General features: G+C 38.8%; 2 protein-coding genes across 4 annotated transcripts in view; one reads left to right on the plus strand and one right to left on the minus strand.

Annotated features, from left to right (window-relative positions):
* The window catches only part of ankrd27 (ankyrin repeat domain 27 (VPS9 domain)), a 35,146-nt gene extending 22,765 nt beyond the window's left edge, over nucleotides 1-12,381 (minus strand). For all 3 annotated transcript variants that reach the window (XM_034587368.1, XM_034587367.1, XM_034587366.1), the window contains exons 1-2: nucleotides 12,086-12,381; nucleotides 3,286-3,401 (exon numbers count right to left, since the gene is read on the minus strand). In XM_034587368.1, coding sequence (XP_034443259.1) covers nucleotides 3,286-3,387 — 102 coding nt within the window. In that variant the 5' untranslated portion in view covers nucleotides 3,388-3,401; nucleotides 12,086-12,381. The remainder of the gene's footprint in view (nucleotides 1-3,285; nucleotides 3,402-12,085) is intronic.
* tdrd12 (tudor domain containing 12) overlaps nucleotides 1-15,369 on the plus strand; it is a 43,938-nt gene that overhangs the window by 1,737 nt on the left and 26,832 nt on the right. The window contains exon 2 of the mRNA XM_034587365.1: nucleotides 15,176-15,266. The gene's annotated coding sequence lies outside the window, so the exon portion shown is untranslated. The remainder of the gene's footprint in view (nucleotides 1-15,175; nucleotides 15,267-15,369) is intronic.

Consider the following 15,369-nt stretch of genomic DNA (forward strand, 5'->3'; position numbering starts at 1 on the left):
TATTAAAACATTAACTTGACATTCACTGATCCATAATCTGGGGGACTGGACAGTCACATCAGGTCCTAAACTTTAAGTGCAGCACAACAAAAAGCTCTTATTATGAGGACCTAAGAGGCCACGTAGATCTATACTTGTATATACAGTATGGTGGCACCGAGTTTTTTAAAACTCAGGTTGGTAATCTCGGAAAAGAAATAGACAAAGACAGAGTTTGTGGGTGGGAAGCCGGTGAGGGATCATGTCCAGGGTTGGTTGGTGCGCGGGGAGGGGACAGTATATTTTCACACATTAAAGCTGGGGTTGGTAATCCTGTAAAGGTTACAAGAGCAGGCTACACTTTGAAAAAATGCAAACATTACAACCAGCATCTCCCATCTGCCCTTTCATCAAAGCTACTCCCCAAAACACATGAGCGTGTGCCATGCACTGACTGACAACTGCTAGAACCCGACTTTTCCCTGGCTAGCTCACTAACATCTGGCTCTTGTCTCTGCGTCTTTAGCTGTGTACGTCTCTGCGGGGGGGGGGTCATGTGCAACAAGGGCAGGGTGCACGCAGGCAGGTTGGTTGGTTAGTGACAGACAGGTACACCAGCAAATGGACCAAATTAAATGATTGGTTGACTTTATTACATTCATGTGAAGGCAACAGAAACAGGATTTTTTTATTTCAGATTACTTCATATATTGATGGCTACCGAAACCTGAGGAGGATTTAAACAAACATTAAAAGTGTTTCAGAAACAATTTACCAACCCTACAATAAAGGACTTTAAAGTAATTCGCAGGATTTTGAATCCAAGCCTAAATTTAACAGGCAGGGGTGTAGTGAGACTAGCGCCAGGGTGAGGGGAGAAGCTGCGTTTTGGACTTATTTGAACCATACAACAGCACCTTGGATTGAAGAAGGTGAATGATGGGTTCTAGCTGTTGGAGCGGAAAATAATCAATCTCGCCAGATCTGAAAGTTCCTCAGGTTTCACAAATTCATAAAGCTGGACATCATCAGCATAACAGTGTTAGGAAATGCATCCAAAGTCAAATATGATGTTTCCTAAAGGCAGCATGTCAAGGGAGCATAAGACTAGACTCAGAATAGACCCTTGTGGGTTAGAAGAGCACAGTCAGATATTTTATCATCAACACATACAAAGTGAATTCAAGTGAAAGGCAAAGTGGTCTCAGACTTTTATGTCACAGAAAGACCTGCATTAGAATAAAAAAAAAAAACCTACGACAATCTCACTCTACAATATGGGACCTTCATGGTCTAAAATGTAACAATTTCTGTTCACTCGATCCAGATTTTCCTTCATACTCAGACAAATAAAAGCACAAAAGGTCAATAATTCTCACGTTCACATGACAAGATAACAATTCTTTATTTACTTGGTCATGAGAATTTAAGGATTGAAAAATCTGATCACGAGCCATAATATGAGGTTAAACCCTGATGTGTGGTCAAATGTGGAGTGTTCACAAATTGTTTTGTATGTTGCGTGTTGTTGTATGATTAATCTATTGGTCAGCAGTCTGTTATGCAATACAAACTGTAATCAACTTAGATGTATTTTGCGGCCATCAGGTCATATGAGTTTCCAGAGGAGTCCTGATGAGTCACAGCTGCACGGCCTGCTTTCAGACATCTGATTCTTATCTGCTAACGTTTTAAGCATCTTGATGCAGCATGTCGTAAACATTTCTTCTGTATAGTTGTTCCGGTCGTTTCAGGTAATGTATGTTGGACAATGGACTGTGATTACAGGAGGTGGTCTGACAGTTTAACATTTAGCTTGACTTTAAAAATAGGTCCAAGGTCTTCTGTCTCTTACTCTAAAACATTTTAACATTTATAATGAGTCTGATCCAGGGTTGGTGGAGTGACAACAGACTGTGAGAAATTCAGGGATATGTGTCAAAGTAGGTGGTTCTTTACTGTAAATTCAACCACAGAGGAGGAAGTGATCCATGAACGCTGCTGTCTTGTTCTGCTGTTGAGGGAGGGTGGCAGAATCTGCTCACACCCCAGATTGCACTGTTTCATTTTTTTGATTGACCTGAAGTATTCTACTGCGTCATCAGAGGGTATTTACAGGCAGTGTTGCTGATTTACACATGCTGTAATAAAATGCTGTATATGCCAGCACTTGCCAGAGTAGGACAGAAGCAAACAGAGGCTGAGACAAGGTAGAACATGACACCATGACAACAGTAATATGCATTTTAAAAGGCTGTAACGATTCTGAAACAGAGCCTGAAGGTATAAATCAAACCACTGATTTGGTGAATCATGCACCTTTACTAATTACTCCTTAATTTTGGACATTGACCATTCATCCATCCATCCATTATCCAGAGCACTTATCCTTTGAAGGTTGTAGGGGGAGCTGGAGCCAATCCCCGCTGACATTGGGTGGGAGGGCGGGGTACACCCTGGACAGGTCGCCAGCATATCACAGGGCCAACATACAGAGACAAACAACTATTCACACTCACATTCAAACTACAGTCCAATAAGAGTCTTCAATGAACCTAAATCCAATCTGCATGTCTCTGGACTGTGGGAGGAAGCTGAAGTACCCAGAGAAACACACACAGACACAGGGAGAACATGCAAACTGCTGCATGCCCACAAGGAACCTTCTTACTGGGAGGAGACCGCACCACCATGTTGCAACAATGATCTCACAAGCTGCAGTTGTATGCTTGATTTTAATTTGCAGCAAAATAACTTGGTTACCCACACTGGTGCTGGGATTCAATCTTAGCAGGACATATTTTCTACATTTGATAGTACCTATTAGACAGAAACCAAGGACTACTCAAACTGCCAGTACAAAGTATGTATTGCCATAAAAAACCAGAGCCTGCCCATCAGTTAGCCAGTATATATTTTTTATTACAAAATTATCCACCGTGAAGGATGAGTAAAGACAACTCAGAATGGACACTCCACACATAACTATTAACACCAACATTAACTAATTTATTAGGCAGAAGGGAACAAGTCCTGAACAACTGAGTCAACACACCAGCTGATATGTAGGTAGGCAGTTAACAGTTGTGTTAGGCGGGTTTCTATCCTCTTGTTCAACAGACTGTGGGGACATTTTTGTATATATACACACAAAATATATATATACACACATACATTTCTCAGAGAAAACACAAACATGCAGTGATGTACCAACCATTGCACATCACCTATCCTGACGTAGATTCAAGCTGGTCGCTAACAGGTTGTAAAATCAAACTAACTATATGGCGAAAACTTGTGACTCACAATGCCGTGGATCTCTGCCACTCGGCTGCAGAGGTCCGGTCTCTGCTTCTCCAAAGCCAAGTAGAAAGGATTCTTCAGGATGTTCTCATCATATACAGCCATAAGGAGCTGGAGATCTAGATCATGGAGAGGGGAGAGGGATGTTAAAAGAATCATGGCTGATAAGAACCAATCAGGCAAATAAACATTGCTGACAGTGTCATAACGGAGACGAAAGTCTCCGTTTTTGCCCGTTCATCCTACCACGCAGCCCATAAGTGGTCAAACTGAAACGGGGACACCAGTATTTCCAAATGCTTTAGGTGCTCGAAAACTCTGGAGTAGTGTGGACAGCAGGCGTAAACAAAGCAACAGTTCTGCATTTTTAAACCAAAAATTCAGAACAATGAGATAACTCATTAATAAGAAAAAGAATAACACAATTCTTACATATCATGACTGGCAAGTACCACGGAAACTATCAACAATAGCAAAGCTGATGTGGAATGTCACACATTCCAAAAGAAATTGACAAATGATAAATATAACCTAGAGCCTAGTTTGCGAGGCTGTGGTAGCACTGATAACAAAGACTCATCTTAAGAGTTGAACGAAATGAGCTACAAGGACAAATGATCTTGGACATTAGTAACTCACTTCAGTGGAGTTTGGATTCTTAACAAGCAGCTTTCAGAAGACCACAGTCTGACAGACAATGTTACACAAGTTCTGTGGTGAGTGAGCTAATAGCTGAGAAATAAGAAACTGAAATCTAGTTCAGAAGGAGAATCTGCTGGAACCAGACAAAGTCAATTGGTTCCAAAGTGTCAGTTTTTCATGAAGAACTGTCACAGACCAGATTGCCGATCTGGTACGAGATAGTGAATAGTGAACGGACAACACAGGAAAGTACAGTGTTTCTTCTCTGGCAGGAGAGAAGGCAGGAATTACTATCTCTGCAAGTCATGTATGGTCAGATGAAGATTTGTGTTTTGGTTAAACCAACTGAGACTATAGTAATCATCATCATCATCATCATCACGATAACAACTAAGATTGCTTATAAACTTTATACAATATGCCTATACTCACATATACTACTATTATTATACCTATATCATTACGATTGTCATTACTGCTCCCTTCTTCTCTGTCAGACCTTTTGTCTAATTAATAATTTAAATGTTGATACACCTCTTAGTTTAGGTTAGGGCATTGTCTTTTCTCAAAAGCATTTTAATTATTGTTATTTTGTTGATGTGCTCTGTTACATGAAGCATCTATTGCACTTCTGTCCATCCTGGGCAAGGGATCCCTCATATGTGACTCTATTGGAGGTGTTTTGGGGGGTAGTTTTTCCTTACTCTTGTTGAGGGCAGAGGATGTCACATCTTGTTAAGCCCAGTGAGAAAAATTGTGATTTGTGAATATGGGCTCTACAAATAACATTTGACAGAATGACTGATTGATTGATTGATTACAATCTGACATCAGACCCGCCAGAGAGAAGCAGTTCTAGCCATCACTCTAGAAAGTTAGTGATATAGTAAATTTTTTGTATAACACCTTTCACAGATTCAAAATCTCAAATCACTGTCAATAAAAACAATATTAAAATAAACAAATATAATATGTGCATAATATAATATGTGATAAATAATTTAATATAGTCTGTGAATGACGGTGCAAAAACTCAAATGGACCTTGATAGAAAAAAGGTTGGCCCTGGCTTTCACTTTAACTAGATTATTTGATAGATAATAATGAATGACTAAATGACGACAGTGACTGCTGTGTTTCCAATCAAAACATGTGGAAATGCTGCACATTTGCCAAAAATTTAGTTATAGCAGATTACTGATGTCTGAGAAACGGAAAACAAAGCTCCAAAAAAAGATCTTGTGATTCTTACATGTCTCAAAGCTAAATACTATTCTAGAGAACAGAGGAAAAAGTCCCTTTCAGACTGTTTTTTCAAAACTGCAGTTATGCCTTAATCTACTGCAGACATACAGACCCTTCTTTCAACTTCAGGTTGGGAAACTGTATCTGAAACACTTATCATATTTGTTGAAATCCTCTTCACGTTCTAATATTTTTTTTCCAAGATTACCAACCTGAGTTTTAAACAACTTAGTGCTACCATAAAGTATATTAGTACTGTATAGATCCATTGGCCTCTCAGGTCCTCATAACTAGAGGTTTTTGTTGTGCTGCACTTAAAGTTTAGGACCTGACGTGACCAATCATTTGATTAGGACAGAATTAGATGATTTGTTGGAGTACCTGTCTGCCACTAACCGACCTGCGTGCACACTGACCGTGCCCTCCCTGCACATTAGCAATAATCAGTGAATGTTCATGTGTTTTAGGGGCATAGCTTTGACGAGAGGGTCGAGGATTACCAACCTTAATGAGTGAAAAGGACCCACTGCCCCCTCCATGCAGGAACCCCCTCACTGACTTCCCATCCACAAACTCTATCTGTGTCTATTTCAACTATTTTGACAATCAATGAATCCTTTCCAAGAGAAATTTATAAAAATAGCTTGTCCTGTTTTTCACTACCTTACATAAAGATAAAAAAGTTTTGGACTGTTGATCGGAACAAGTTAAGACATTCAAAAACATCACTTTGAGCTCAGACAAAACTGTGATGTGCATTTTTCCCCCATTCCCACACGTTAATAACCGAAGGATATAAATTACAGTGTGATTTCTCTCCATGGGACAGGAAACGTTGTTGGAAAAGATGTTGCTGGACTGAGGCCGAGCTGTAAAGCTTCACATTGAGTAATCAGTACTGTATTGTACAATGAAAATATGTTCTACAATTTATACCATAATCAAACAGTGCTCCCTCACACTGTAAAAATTATCAGTTTATTAAGTGTAAACTTATAAATAAAGTCTTTAATTTTAATGAATTAAAAGTAATCAGATGAATAGATTTCTTTCTTCTTTTTTTTTTACAATATTTTTATAGAATTTTCAAGTGTATATCAAAACATATACATCAATGAACAAATAACAGTCACAAGTTCACACACGCACAAAAAAAAGGCAGGATCAATCATTCCATGTTACCTTTATAACATTTCCTTTTCAGTCAGTAATACAGCCCAAGACAAGTCATCAGCTCCCTTTTCCACATTTCAAGTGATGGTGGTTCTACATTTTTCCAACATAAAGCAATCACTCTCCTTGCATGGAGAAGTCTCAATGGAATATTATTCCATTGAGCAGTGAATCAGAGTTCCTTTCTCATTTAGGCATTTAACACAGACATCAGGAATGTTAGGGGAGATATAATGACGTTTAACAGGGGTTATGCAGTTTGTCCAGAAATGTATCTTGATGTTTGACTTCTGCATATTCTGACTTGTATAATAATTCCTAAAAATCCCCAAAGGGAGCATTAATTTCCACTGGGTCTACAGTTAAATTACTTGACTTTGTCGTTATACTGTTGATTGTTCTTTGGGCTTGCATTTTCTTAACCTGCCAGGCCAGTAATTTGCCTGGCTTTTCTCCCTGATCGTAGTATGTTTGTTTGTTCCATAAAAGGATTTTAGTAACTTTGTCAGTTGTCAGTTTATTGTATTCAGCTCTCATTACTGTTCATTTTTGCTGCTTGTCCATGTCATTGTTCTCATAAAGTTCTAATTCTAGTGATTTAAATTGTTGTTTTTTTATTTTCCCCATTGTATTGTTTGGTCTTGGAACTTGTATATTTATCATTTCTTCCCTTATATAAGCTTTGAATGCTTCCCATCTTACACTGGTGGTTGTTTCATCTGTGTTTAGTTGGAAATAGTTATCTATGAAGCTTCTATAAATTTAAGAAAGGATGGATCTTGTAATCAGTATACTTGAAACCTCCATCTTGGAAATTTACCTAGACATATTTCCATTGACACAGCTGCATGATCACTAATCACTATGCTGTCATACCAGCAGTTTTTGACATTACTCAGCAATTCAACCGATATTTAAAAATAATCAAGGCGTGAATACATTTTATAATTAGAAGAATGACAGGACAATTATTTTTTGTTTGGGTTTTGTTTCCTCCACACATCGACCATTCTTAGATCTCTTATGAATTAAGTCAGTATTTTCCTAGTCTGTACGTGTGCGGCGTCAACTCCAGTAAGCCGGTCCATTGCTAGATCTAAAGTACAATTAAGATCCCCTCCTAAAATATAGAGACCTTCTAGGGTGGACACATGCAGTCAACAGTTATTTCTTTTCTTTTCTTTCTTTAACAAGGTTTCCTAAGAGACTGGCTCGGAGACATCACACTCTTTAATAATGTTTAACACTTAACACACAAGTTGTCAAATCTTGATTTGCATCCCCTGCCTGCTTCACTCAGGTAGACTGCTGAAGAAACAATTACAAACATAATAATTGTTTTTTCCTGTACATTTATTTTTAAAACTCACAATGACTGTCTCTTGATAAGTGCAGTATCAACATTTCCGGGTGAAACCCAGTTTGCATTTTCTAAGGTTACACTCAATGACTGTATATAAAGATGGACAACATCTCCATTTCCTCACACTGGACAAAAACATAGCCCAAATACCCTAGATACGGGAACGGCCGTCTTGTCCTGGCCAGACGCTGTACCTTCAAACAGTCTCAGCTGTCAATCATGGCTTCTGAATGTTTTTTTAGCACCAAATAACTAATTAAAACCTTAATTATCAGACACATGAACAATTGAATCAGTGTGATAAAAACTACTTAAAATGACAGAAACCATCTTTGGAAAAATTTGCTGGACATGATTTTATTAATTTGGTCCCATCTACTAACAAGGAGGGGGCAGTGTTTATGACCTATACTACAGCCAGCCACCAGGTAACCAAAGTCACAAGGATTCATCTTCTGGGGACCATGATTATCTGTGTAAGATTTCAAGGCAATCCATTCAACAATTCTTGAGATATTTCAGTCTGGACCAGAGTGGTAAACCAACATACAGACCAGCATTCCCTTCACCAAAGCTGTGCCACCAGTGTGCCAAAGAACTAATAAATAACATCTAATACTCCCCTGTCTTACCCATCAGCCAAAAAACCTTAAACTTAATAACAAAATGCCATTAGTGAGAAGTAAGTCAATCTGTAAACAACACTACAACACTTACTATTAACTATTGAAAAGCCTTACAACATTTGGAATAAAACAGTTGATTGAATTGGTTTTGGGGCTTCGGTTAACCAAAACACATCATGGGTCTTATTCATAAAAGCATCCTGCTACAAAAAATTGCCTCTGGTAATGAAATTCTAAGAACTTTTTAAAGAATTTCCCCTCATTGTTAGGTCTAGATCTTGGGAGAGATAAATGTTACTCACAAGGTTTCTCAGCCGCTATGAGAGCTGCTGTCAGGAGGAGGGAGAAGGACTAAAGAGGCTTTTTTCCTTATATAGAGTGAAAATGCTGTTATTAGGATATTTAAAATAAGTTTACCAGCAGTTGTAAGTAAACTGTACAGCACTCATCTGTGTGTGAACAATCATGTTTGTGTGCTGCAGTCTCCATGCTCACTTTTTAACTGCAACACAATCCATCACTTCAAACAACCTGTCACTGATGCAGCACAACTGAATGGAACAAGGCATCCATCTGCTGTTGTGACCACTGATTTGTGATCTCTCAACATTCTACCAGTGATGTAACAACCTAAACACCCAATGAAATGAATCGATCAATCCAGGGGTCTGCTCCTCTGTCTATTCACTCCTCCATTCACTCATCATCAGAGGAGAAATCATACAGCACGCTGGCCATCCATAACACTCCACAGGTTAAATGCTCACCTCACCCCTCTGCTAAGACAAAAGATTCATCCGCCCCCTCAGCTCCAGTACAGACAATACGAGGAAGCAGTTCAACAGAGTGAAGACTGACCTCCTAACTGAGGGTGCAGCCTCAGCAGATGGCTCAGCTGGGATGAAACTGCAAGGAATGAATCACGTGACCCTCAACGTCCTTGTGACCTCTCAGGCTTGAAGCTACCAGTACAGATCAGTGGTGCAGAGGAATGTCCATCCCCTCAGGGCCAACACACACAGTTCGTTACATTACACACTGAAGATTAAAGTAATTCAGCTGATGTCTTAGCCTTGGGCTAATAATTTGTGTGAAAAGGAGGGGAATGACTCAGCAGCAGCAGAACAAACACCCTGCGGTAAGAAGATTAAAGCTCAGCCACCTTAATGATATTTTTCTGATCACAGCTGAGCTGAAATCATTCGTAGTTCGATTTTTAAATAACTTATCAAAACTTCCCGTTGGAGTCTGCACTTCTCTTTAGTACTAAAACAAGTCATCAGTACACAACATCATACAAAACTGCAAACATTTTCTGATTCCAGTGTCTTAGATGTGAGGGTTTGCTGCTGATCTGGGATTTGATATTATTGTAAATTGAAAATCTGACTATTGGTCAGAGAATACAAGACATGTAACAAACTATTTTGCTGTATAAAACTACGTGAACCTTATGTGGAAAAAATGAAGCTTGCCCTTTGTTTGGTGTAGTAAAGTAGATTTTACTGAAGCCAAGCAATTCCATCTAAGAGGACTAAGAGAATGAAAAAAGCACTTGAAAGAAATCATATTGATGCTACACTGCCACAGTAAAAAGTGTGATGTTCAGCTGTTGTTATCAGTGTGCACTAGGTGTAAGTACATTGAGAGCCAGTGTAATCCAGAGTCAAATAATTTGCATACACTATACAATACGCCTGCTCACACACTGACAGTGACTCCTCAGTTCGCTGCTGCTCCCTTCATCTCTATCGAACATTTTCCTATGTATAAATACTTTACAAACTGTTTCTCCTAATTAATGTTGTTTCTTTGGTAATTTTTCCTTACTCTTGTTGAGGGTTAAGGACAGAGGATGTCATACCTTGTTAAGCCCTGTGAGACTAATTGTGATTTGTGAATATGGACTATACAAATAAAATTTGGATTTGATTTGATACTTCGCCGATAAAGTTGATTCTGCTAATACAAAATTATGGGAATCTTTACAAATTCAAAAGTAAGTATACCTAACGTGGTAGGTTTTTATTCCCAATAACAAATCATTTTTACTCTTTTCTCCTAACACCACTTTCACAAACAACACTACATATGATAAGGCATAATGCCAATGAAAAGAGTTATGCTTGCACACAGATTCCAAACCACAAATGTAATTACATTAATAACCACTTGAACTCAGCTGAAAATCACTGATGTGTGTATCATTATGCTCCCTCTGTGACATAGACCAATGACCACTATGAGAGTGTGGGCGAAGTATGATTGATTTTATTTCTACAATCGTCTTTAAGTGTCTGCAGAAATATAAACTGCCACGGGAACAAATGTTCAGCCTTTCACATTAAAGCAAAATGTGAGTGAAAAAGTAGAGTGAGAAGATGGGAGAGGGGATGAGATGGACTGGGCAAAATGAAAGAAGACACCACTGCTCTCCTGCCTTCTGGTTTCACCGGATCAATAAAACTCTGTCAGGAGCTGAATCTTAAAACCACCAGAGAGAGGATTCGCAGCTCATAAGTGACCATCACACACTTCTCCTCAGGGCTGCACACATGATGCAGCCTGAACATTCATAGCAAAACTTTCCAGATGTCTTCTGAGAAAACAAGAAAAAGGTCTAACAGCCACTATGACCTATAAATAACCTGACCTTATCAGATGTGCTCTCAGAATCTGACAGTCAGGTGTGAGGCATTACCAGCAGCACTTCAAACACAAAGCAAAAAATCAACTGACCTTTAACACAAAACAATGATGTGTCCAGTGAGCCCGAGATAAAGAGGAGGCTTCTGGGAGCATTTTCTAAATAAAACCCTGATAAACCATTTGCAACATGTTCTAGTGCTACAACCTATAAGACAAGTGCAAAACCTTCCAATATTATATAGATATATTAATTCCGTTACAATAATACAGACCATCCACAGTGCTGCATACAAATAGAATAAAAAGACATTGGTATTCAATGTGGAATCTACTGCTTTATACTTATTTGGCTCCAAGGTAGCTGGTTTCTTTAGTGTGTAGAAATTTCAAACCAAAAATGTGCCACTTAAACGTTTGTTTGCTCACTGACAAAAGTGCAAAGCAACACAAATACAAAGCGATCCATGCAGAAGCTTTTCTCGGTCTTAACCTGTATTTGGAAAGTACATTGACATAACGACTGGATTTTAATTGAATAAAATCTCACTTGTTTTTTCTTTGAGACACTGCTTGATCCCTCAATATACTGTCATTAAACCAAAGTAGAGGCGAAACAGTGGTCTATATTATTTGCTTCTTTTATACCTAATACCTTATAGCGTTGGGGATTTGTTCGTATTCATTTAAAATAGGTTAGATTAGCTCGGTTGGTTTTGGGATGAGTTGTAGCGATTATGTCAGAGATGGCTTTAAAATACGATGTTACTGGAGGAGAACATTACAGGTGACAGAGGCTGTTTTTGCTAAAGTGCTAATTTACGTTAGCCGTCGGTTCGCCTTTGAGGTTTAAGACACTTTGTGGGCTTTAACACGACTCAGCCTCCGGACGGAGGGCTGGGTGGTTCATAAAGATTAGCCTGCTAGCTTCACTCAACATCGTTTTACCATACCAGGAATACAGAGCCGTAGACTAGCAGTTAGCATTAGCTCTGCTGGCAACAGCGCCCCGTATTATGATATTAGCTTAGCTTATGAACGTGTTAGGATGATCAACACGCTACGTGAACATCAGCCCAGTGTAGCGATGGTAATAAAGAAGTGTTACCTGCTTTCAGCGGGTCCCTCAGGTCATCCAGGCTTGAGCATGGCAGTGACAAACACCCTCCGCAGCAGCCTGTCAGGAGCTGTTTACTCGGATCATCTGGCTTCACAGCTGCAGTCACTGCTTAGCCTCCAGTGGCCAGCGGGTTGCCAGACTTCATAGAGTTAACACGCAAATTAAGCCGTCAAAAGAGCGTGTGTGTGGCATGGAATCCTAAACATTTACAAGTCAAATGAGATGATTAGTGATCCATACACGTAGTAACACGCTGAGAATGTTACAGGTTCATTTAAGTGACCCAGATGCATCAGAAACACAAACACGGATTCGCACTGCCCTCTACTGCCCAGCATCGGGTCTCTTGACCATTTTAGACAAGTTTATATTAAGCATCAGCAATCCTGTTGAAAACAGCTGAGTTCATTTTATTTATTTGTTTATTTATTTATTGTATTTTTATTTTTCAAGGGAGACCTAGCCAGGACGACACATGTTTCACACATATGAAACAATCCTAAAAACCAGGAGACAAATATACGAAGGTTGAAATAAGCATATCCACAGAAGGCTAAAAAACAACCGGTCAATGTTAAGAAAGATGAAAAAAGGAGATAAAAACAAAGCGTATTTCATAGAGTTTACGGCAGCATTACTCTCCATCTCCCTCTGCAACCTGTTCTGCAGCAGAAAACATGAGAGCTTTCTTTCTTTCCATCTGTGCCCCTAGACCAGGAGAATGACTGCACATACTGTATATGTTGGGTGATCTTAGATTGTGATCGTGAGATAAACTTTTTAACTTTGTCAATTCTTTATGATGCATCAGGATTTTCTCATTTTGGGCATGAGGACTGTAAATTTACAACTGAGAGACTGCATTAGAAACTTGGGGAATTAAAGCCTGTATTTATCAACCTGGAAATCCTAGTTACAAACGTATGAATAACAACTATTCATCAAACTTCTTTTGACTAAAACTGCTCTATAAGCTCAAGTTTACAAATTTTCAAGTCTGTCAGAAAAACAATAGTAAGTATAATAGTTCATGCTGGCCATTAAGACATTCGTTTCCACACCAATCAAAAAATCAGATAGACTTAGACTTTATTTTCCCTGGGGGAAATTTGTTTGTTTTCACAATCATTTCAGTACAATCAACACAAAAGGACACATTTCAGGAGAGGCCACCCGCCGAACAGATGCAACCTGCCAAACATCACGTGCAACATAAAACATTTAAAAACAAGTCCCATTCACGGTGGCAGTTTATTTAGTGCTACAATGGCAGGGGGTATGAAGCTCCTACTGAATCGGGCCCTTCTCCATTTAAGTGTTCTGTGCCTCTGTCCGGATGGCAGTAACTTGAAGTTGTGATTAAGGCGGTGGTCTGTGTCGTCTGCAATGGTGAGTGCTAGGCGTGTAATGGCTGTGTTGTTCAGGTCTGGGATTTTGGGTGTGGGAAGGCAGATGATGTGTCTGACAGAGGTGTGTTTGGTGTGCTAATGATTAGTTCCTTAGTCTTGTCAATGTTCAGCTGTAAGAAGTTGTTTATGCACCACTGTGTGAAGTGAGCAATAGAGCTGTGATAGGCTGTAACAGAGTTATTGAGTAATCCCAGAATGGCAGTGTCATCAGTGTATTTGAAGTATGTGCTGACGCGTGAGGGGCTGGTGCAGTTGTTAGTAGAGTGTGTGGAGGAAGGTACATTTTTTATCTTAAATGAGGTTTCAGCAGTCTGCGCTGGACAAATCATGGGTTTATCTATCACAAGTGCTGTGTTTTGGTAAATAATTATCTCTTTGTGTTACCATCCCTCCCTCCACAGTAGCTCAGCAACCAAACACTCCAAACGAGACTCGACTAGATTAACTCAAAAATATCACTCACATCAGCATCAGATAAACTGTGAAAAACTGGATGTCAACGAATTTCCTTCAGCTCAACTCAAACTCAAACAGGAATCCTTGTGATTGGGACACAACAGATCAGTCAAAAATACTGCCATTTATTGACCAACATGTTGTGTATTGTCTGACTCTAACCTTTCCTTTAAGCACTATACCACAAAAGTTGTCCAATTATATTTTTACCATCTCAGGAATATTACCAAATTAGATCCATTTTAAAATCTAGAGAAGCAGAAACTGTCATACATGCTTTTATTAACTCATATCTTGATTACTGCAACAACCTTTTCTCTGGTCTTAATCAGAAAACCATGAAATGATTGAGATCTGTATAAAATTCAGCAGCTTCGCTTTTAAATAGAAGTTTACTGTTATGGCTCCTTGTAGCCTGGCCCCAGGCAAGATGTTGGATCTTTTATTTCAATATTAAGCTGGAATCAATTGCCTGAGGAAATAAGGCTGTTGAGATAGTGTCTTCTTTTAGGTTTTGGATAAAAATCAACTCTTTTTGAAAGCCATAATGCTGATCAAACTTGGGGTGCCAGGTTATCATTTTTCTTTTATTATTATTATTTATGTACTCCCTTCTGTATTTTAACCATTTATTTTATGTTGTTTTTTACATTTTAAATTCACTAAACCTGAGGAGCACTGTTAATCTCATTGTATCCTGTACAATGGCAATAAAGCTTTCTATTCTATTCTATTCTGTTGTGTAGAATGTTATACTTTGTGTTGTGAAAATAAATAAAGTTAATGTTATTAATATTGTTATTATTATTGTTATTATTGTTGTTTTTGATTATTATTACACTATTAGGTCCAATACTCGTTTTTTCATGTTGGACACACCTCTGTAACTTAGGTTCAACACATTCAGCCTTTTTATTTGTAAAGGGCTGTGCAAACAAAGTTGGGGTTAGTGTTAAAAGGTCAGTAGGTGATGAAAGGAGAAAATATAACAACATCAAAAAAAGCAATTTTATTGTACACGTGGCGGCATGAATAGAGTTTTTTATGGCAGAAAGTTGTACGATTGAAGTAGTATTTGTAATACTTGTGATGGGGTATGTTTACATTGGATCTGATGCATTAGAGTTTGATTAGAGCCTGGACTCTTCTTCCATCCTCTAATTTAATACAACTCAACAACACATGCTTTTCACCGGGACGTGTGTCTCCACAGCGCCCTCTAACTGCCAGGACCTGAATCGCTCCTTTCTTTTTGTCTCATCGGTTGGTCGACGTCACCTGGAGAGAAGCTCGCACGCAGGTTCGTTTTTAAGCTTTGAATTATAAGGGAAATGACACGAAACATGATTGAAATGAAAAGCCATCACATTCTGCGTCATCTACGCACATTTCTTAGGTTTTTAGCGA

This window comes from Hippoglossus hippoglossus, chromosome 6 (assembly GCF_009819705.1).
Source record: "Hippoglossus hippoglossus isolate fHipHip1 chromosome 6, fHipHip1.pri, whole genome shotgun sequence".
NCBI classification, from domain to species: Eukaryota; Metazoa; Chordata; class Actinopteri; order Pleuronectiformes; family Pleuronectidae; genus Hippoglossus; species Hippoglossus hippoglossus.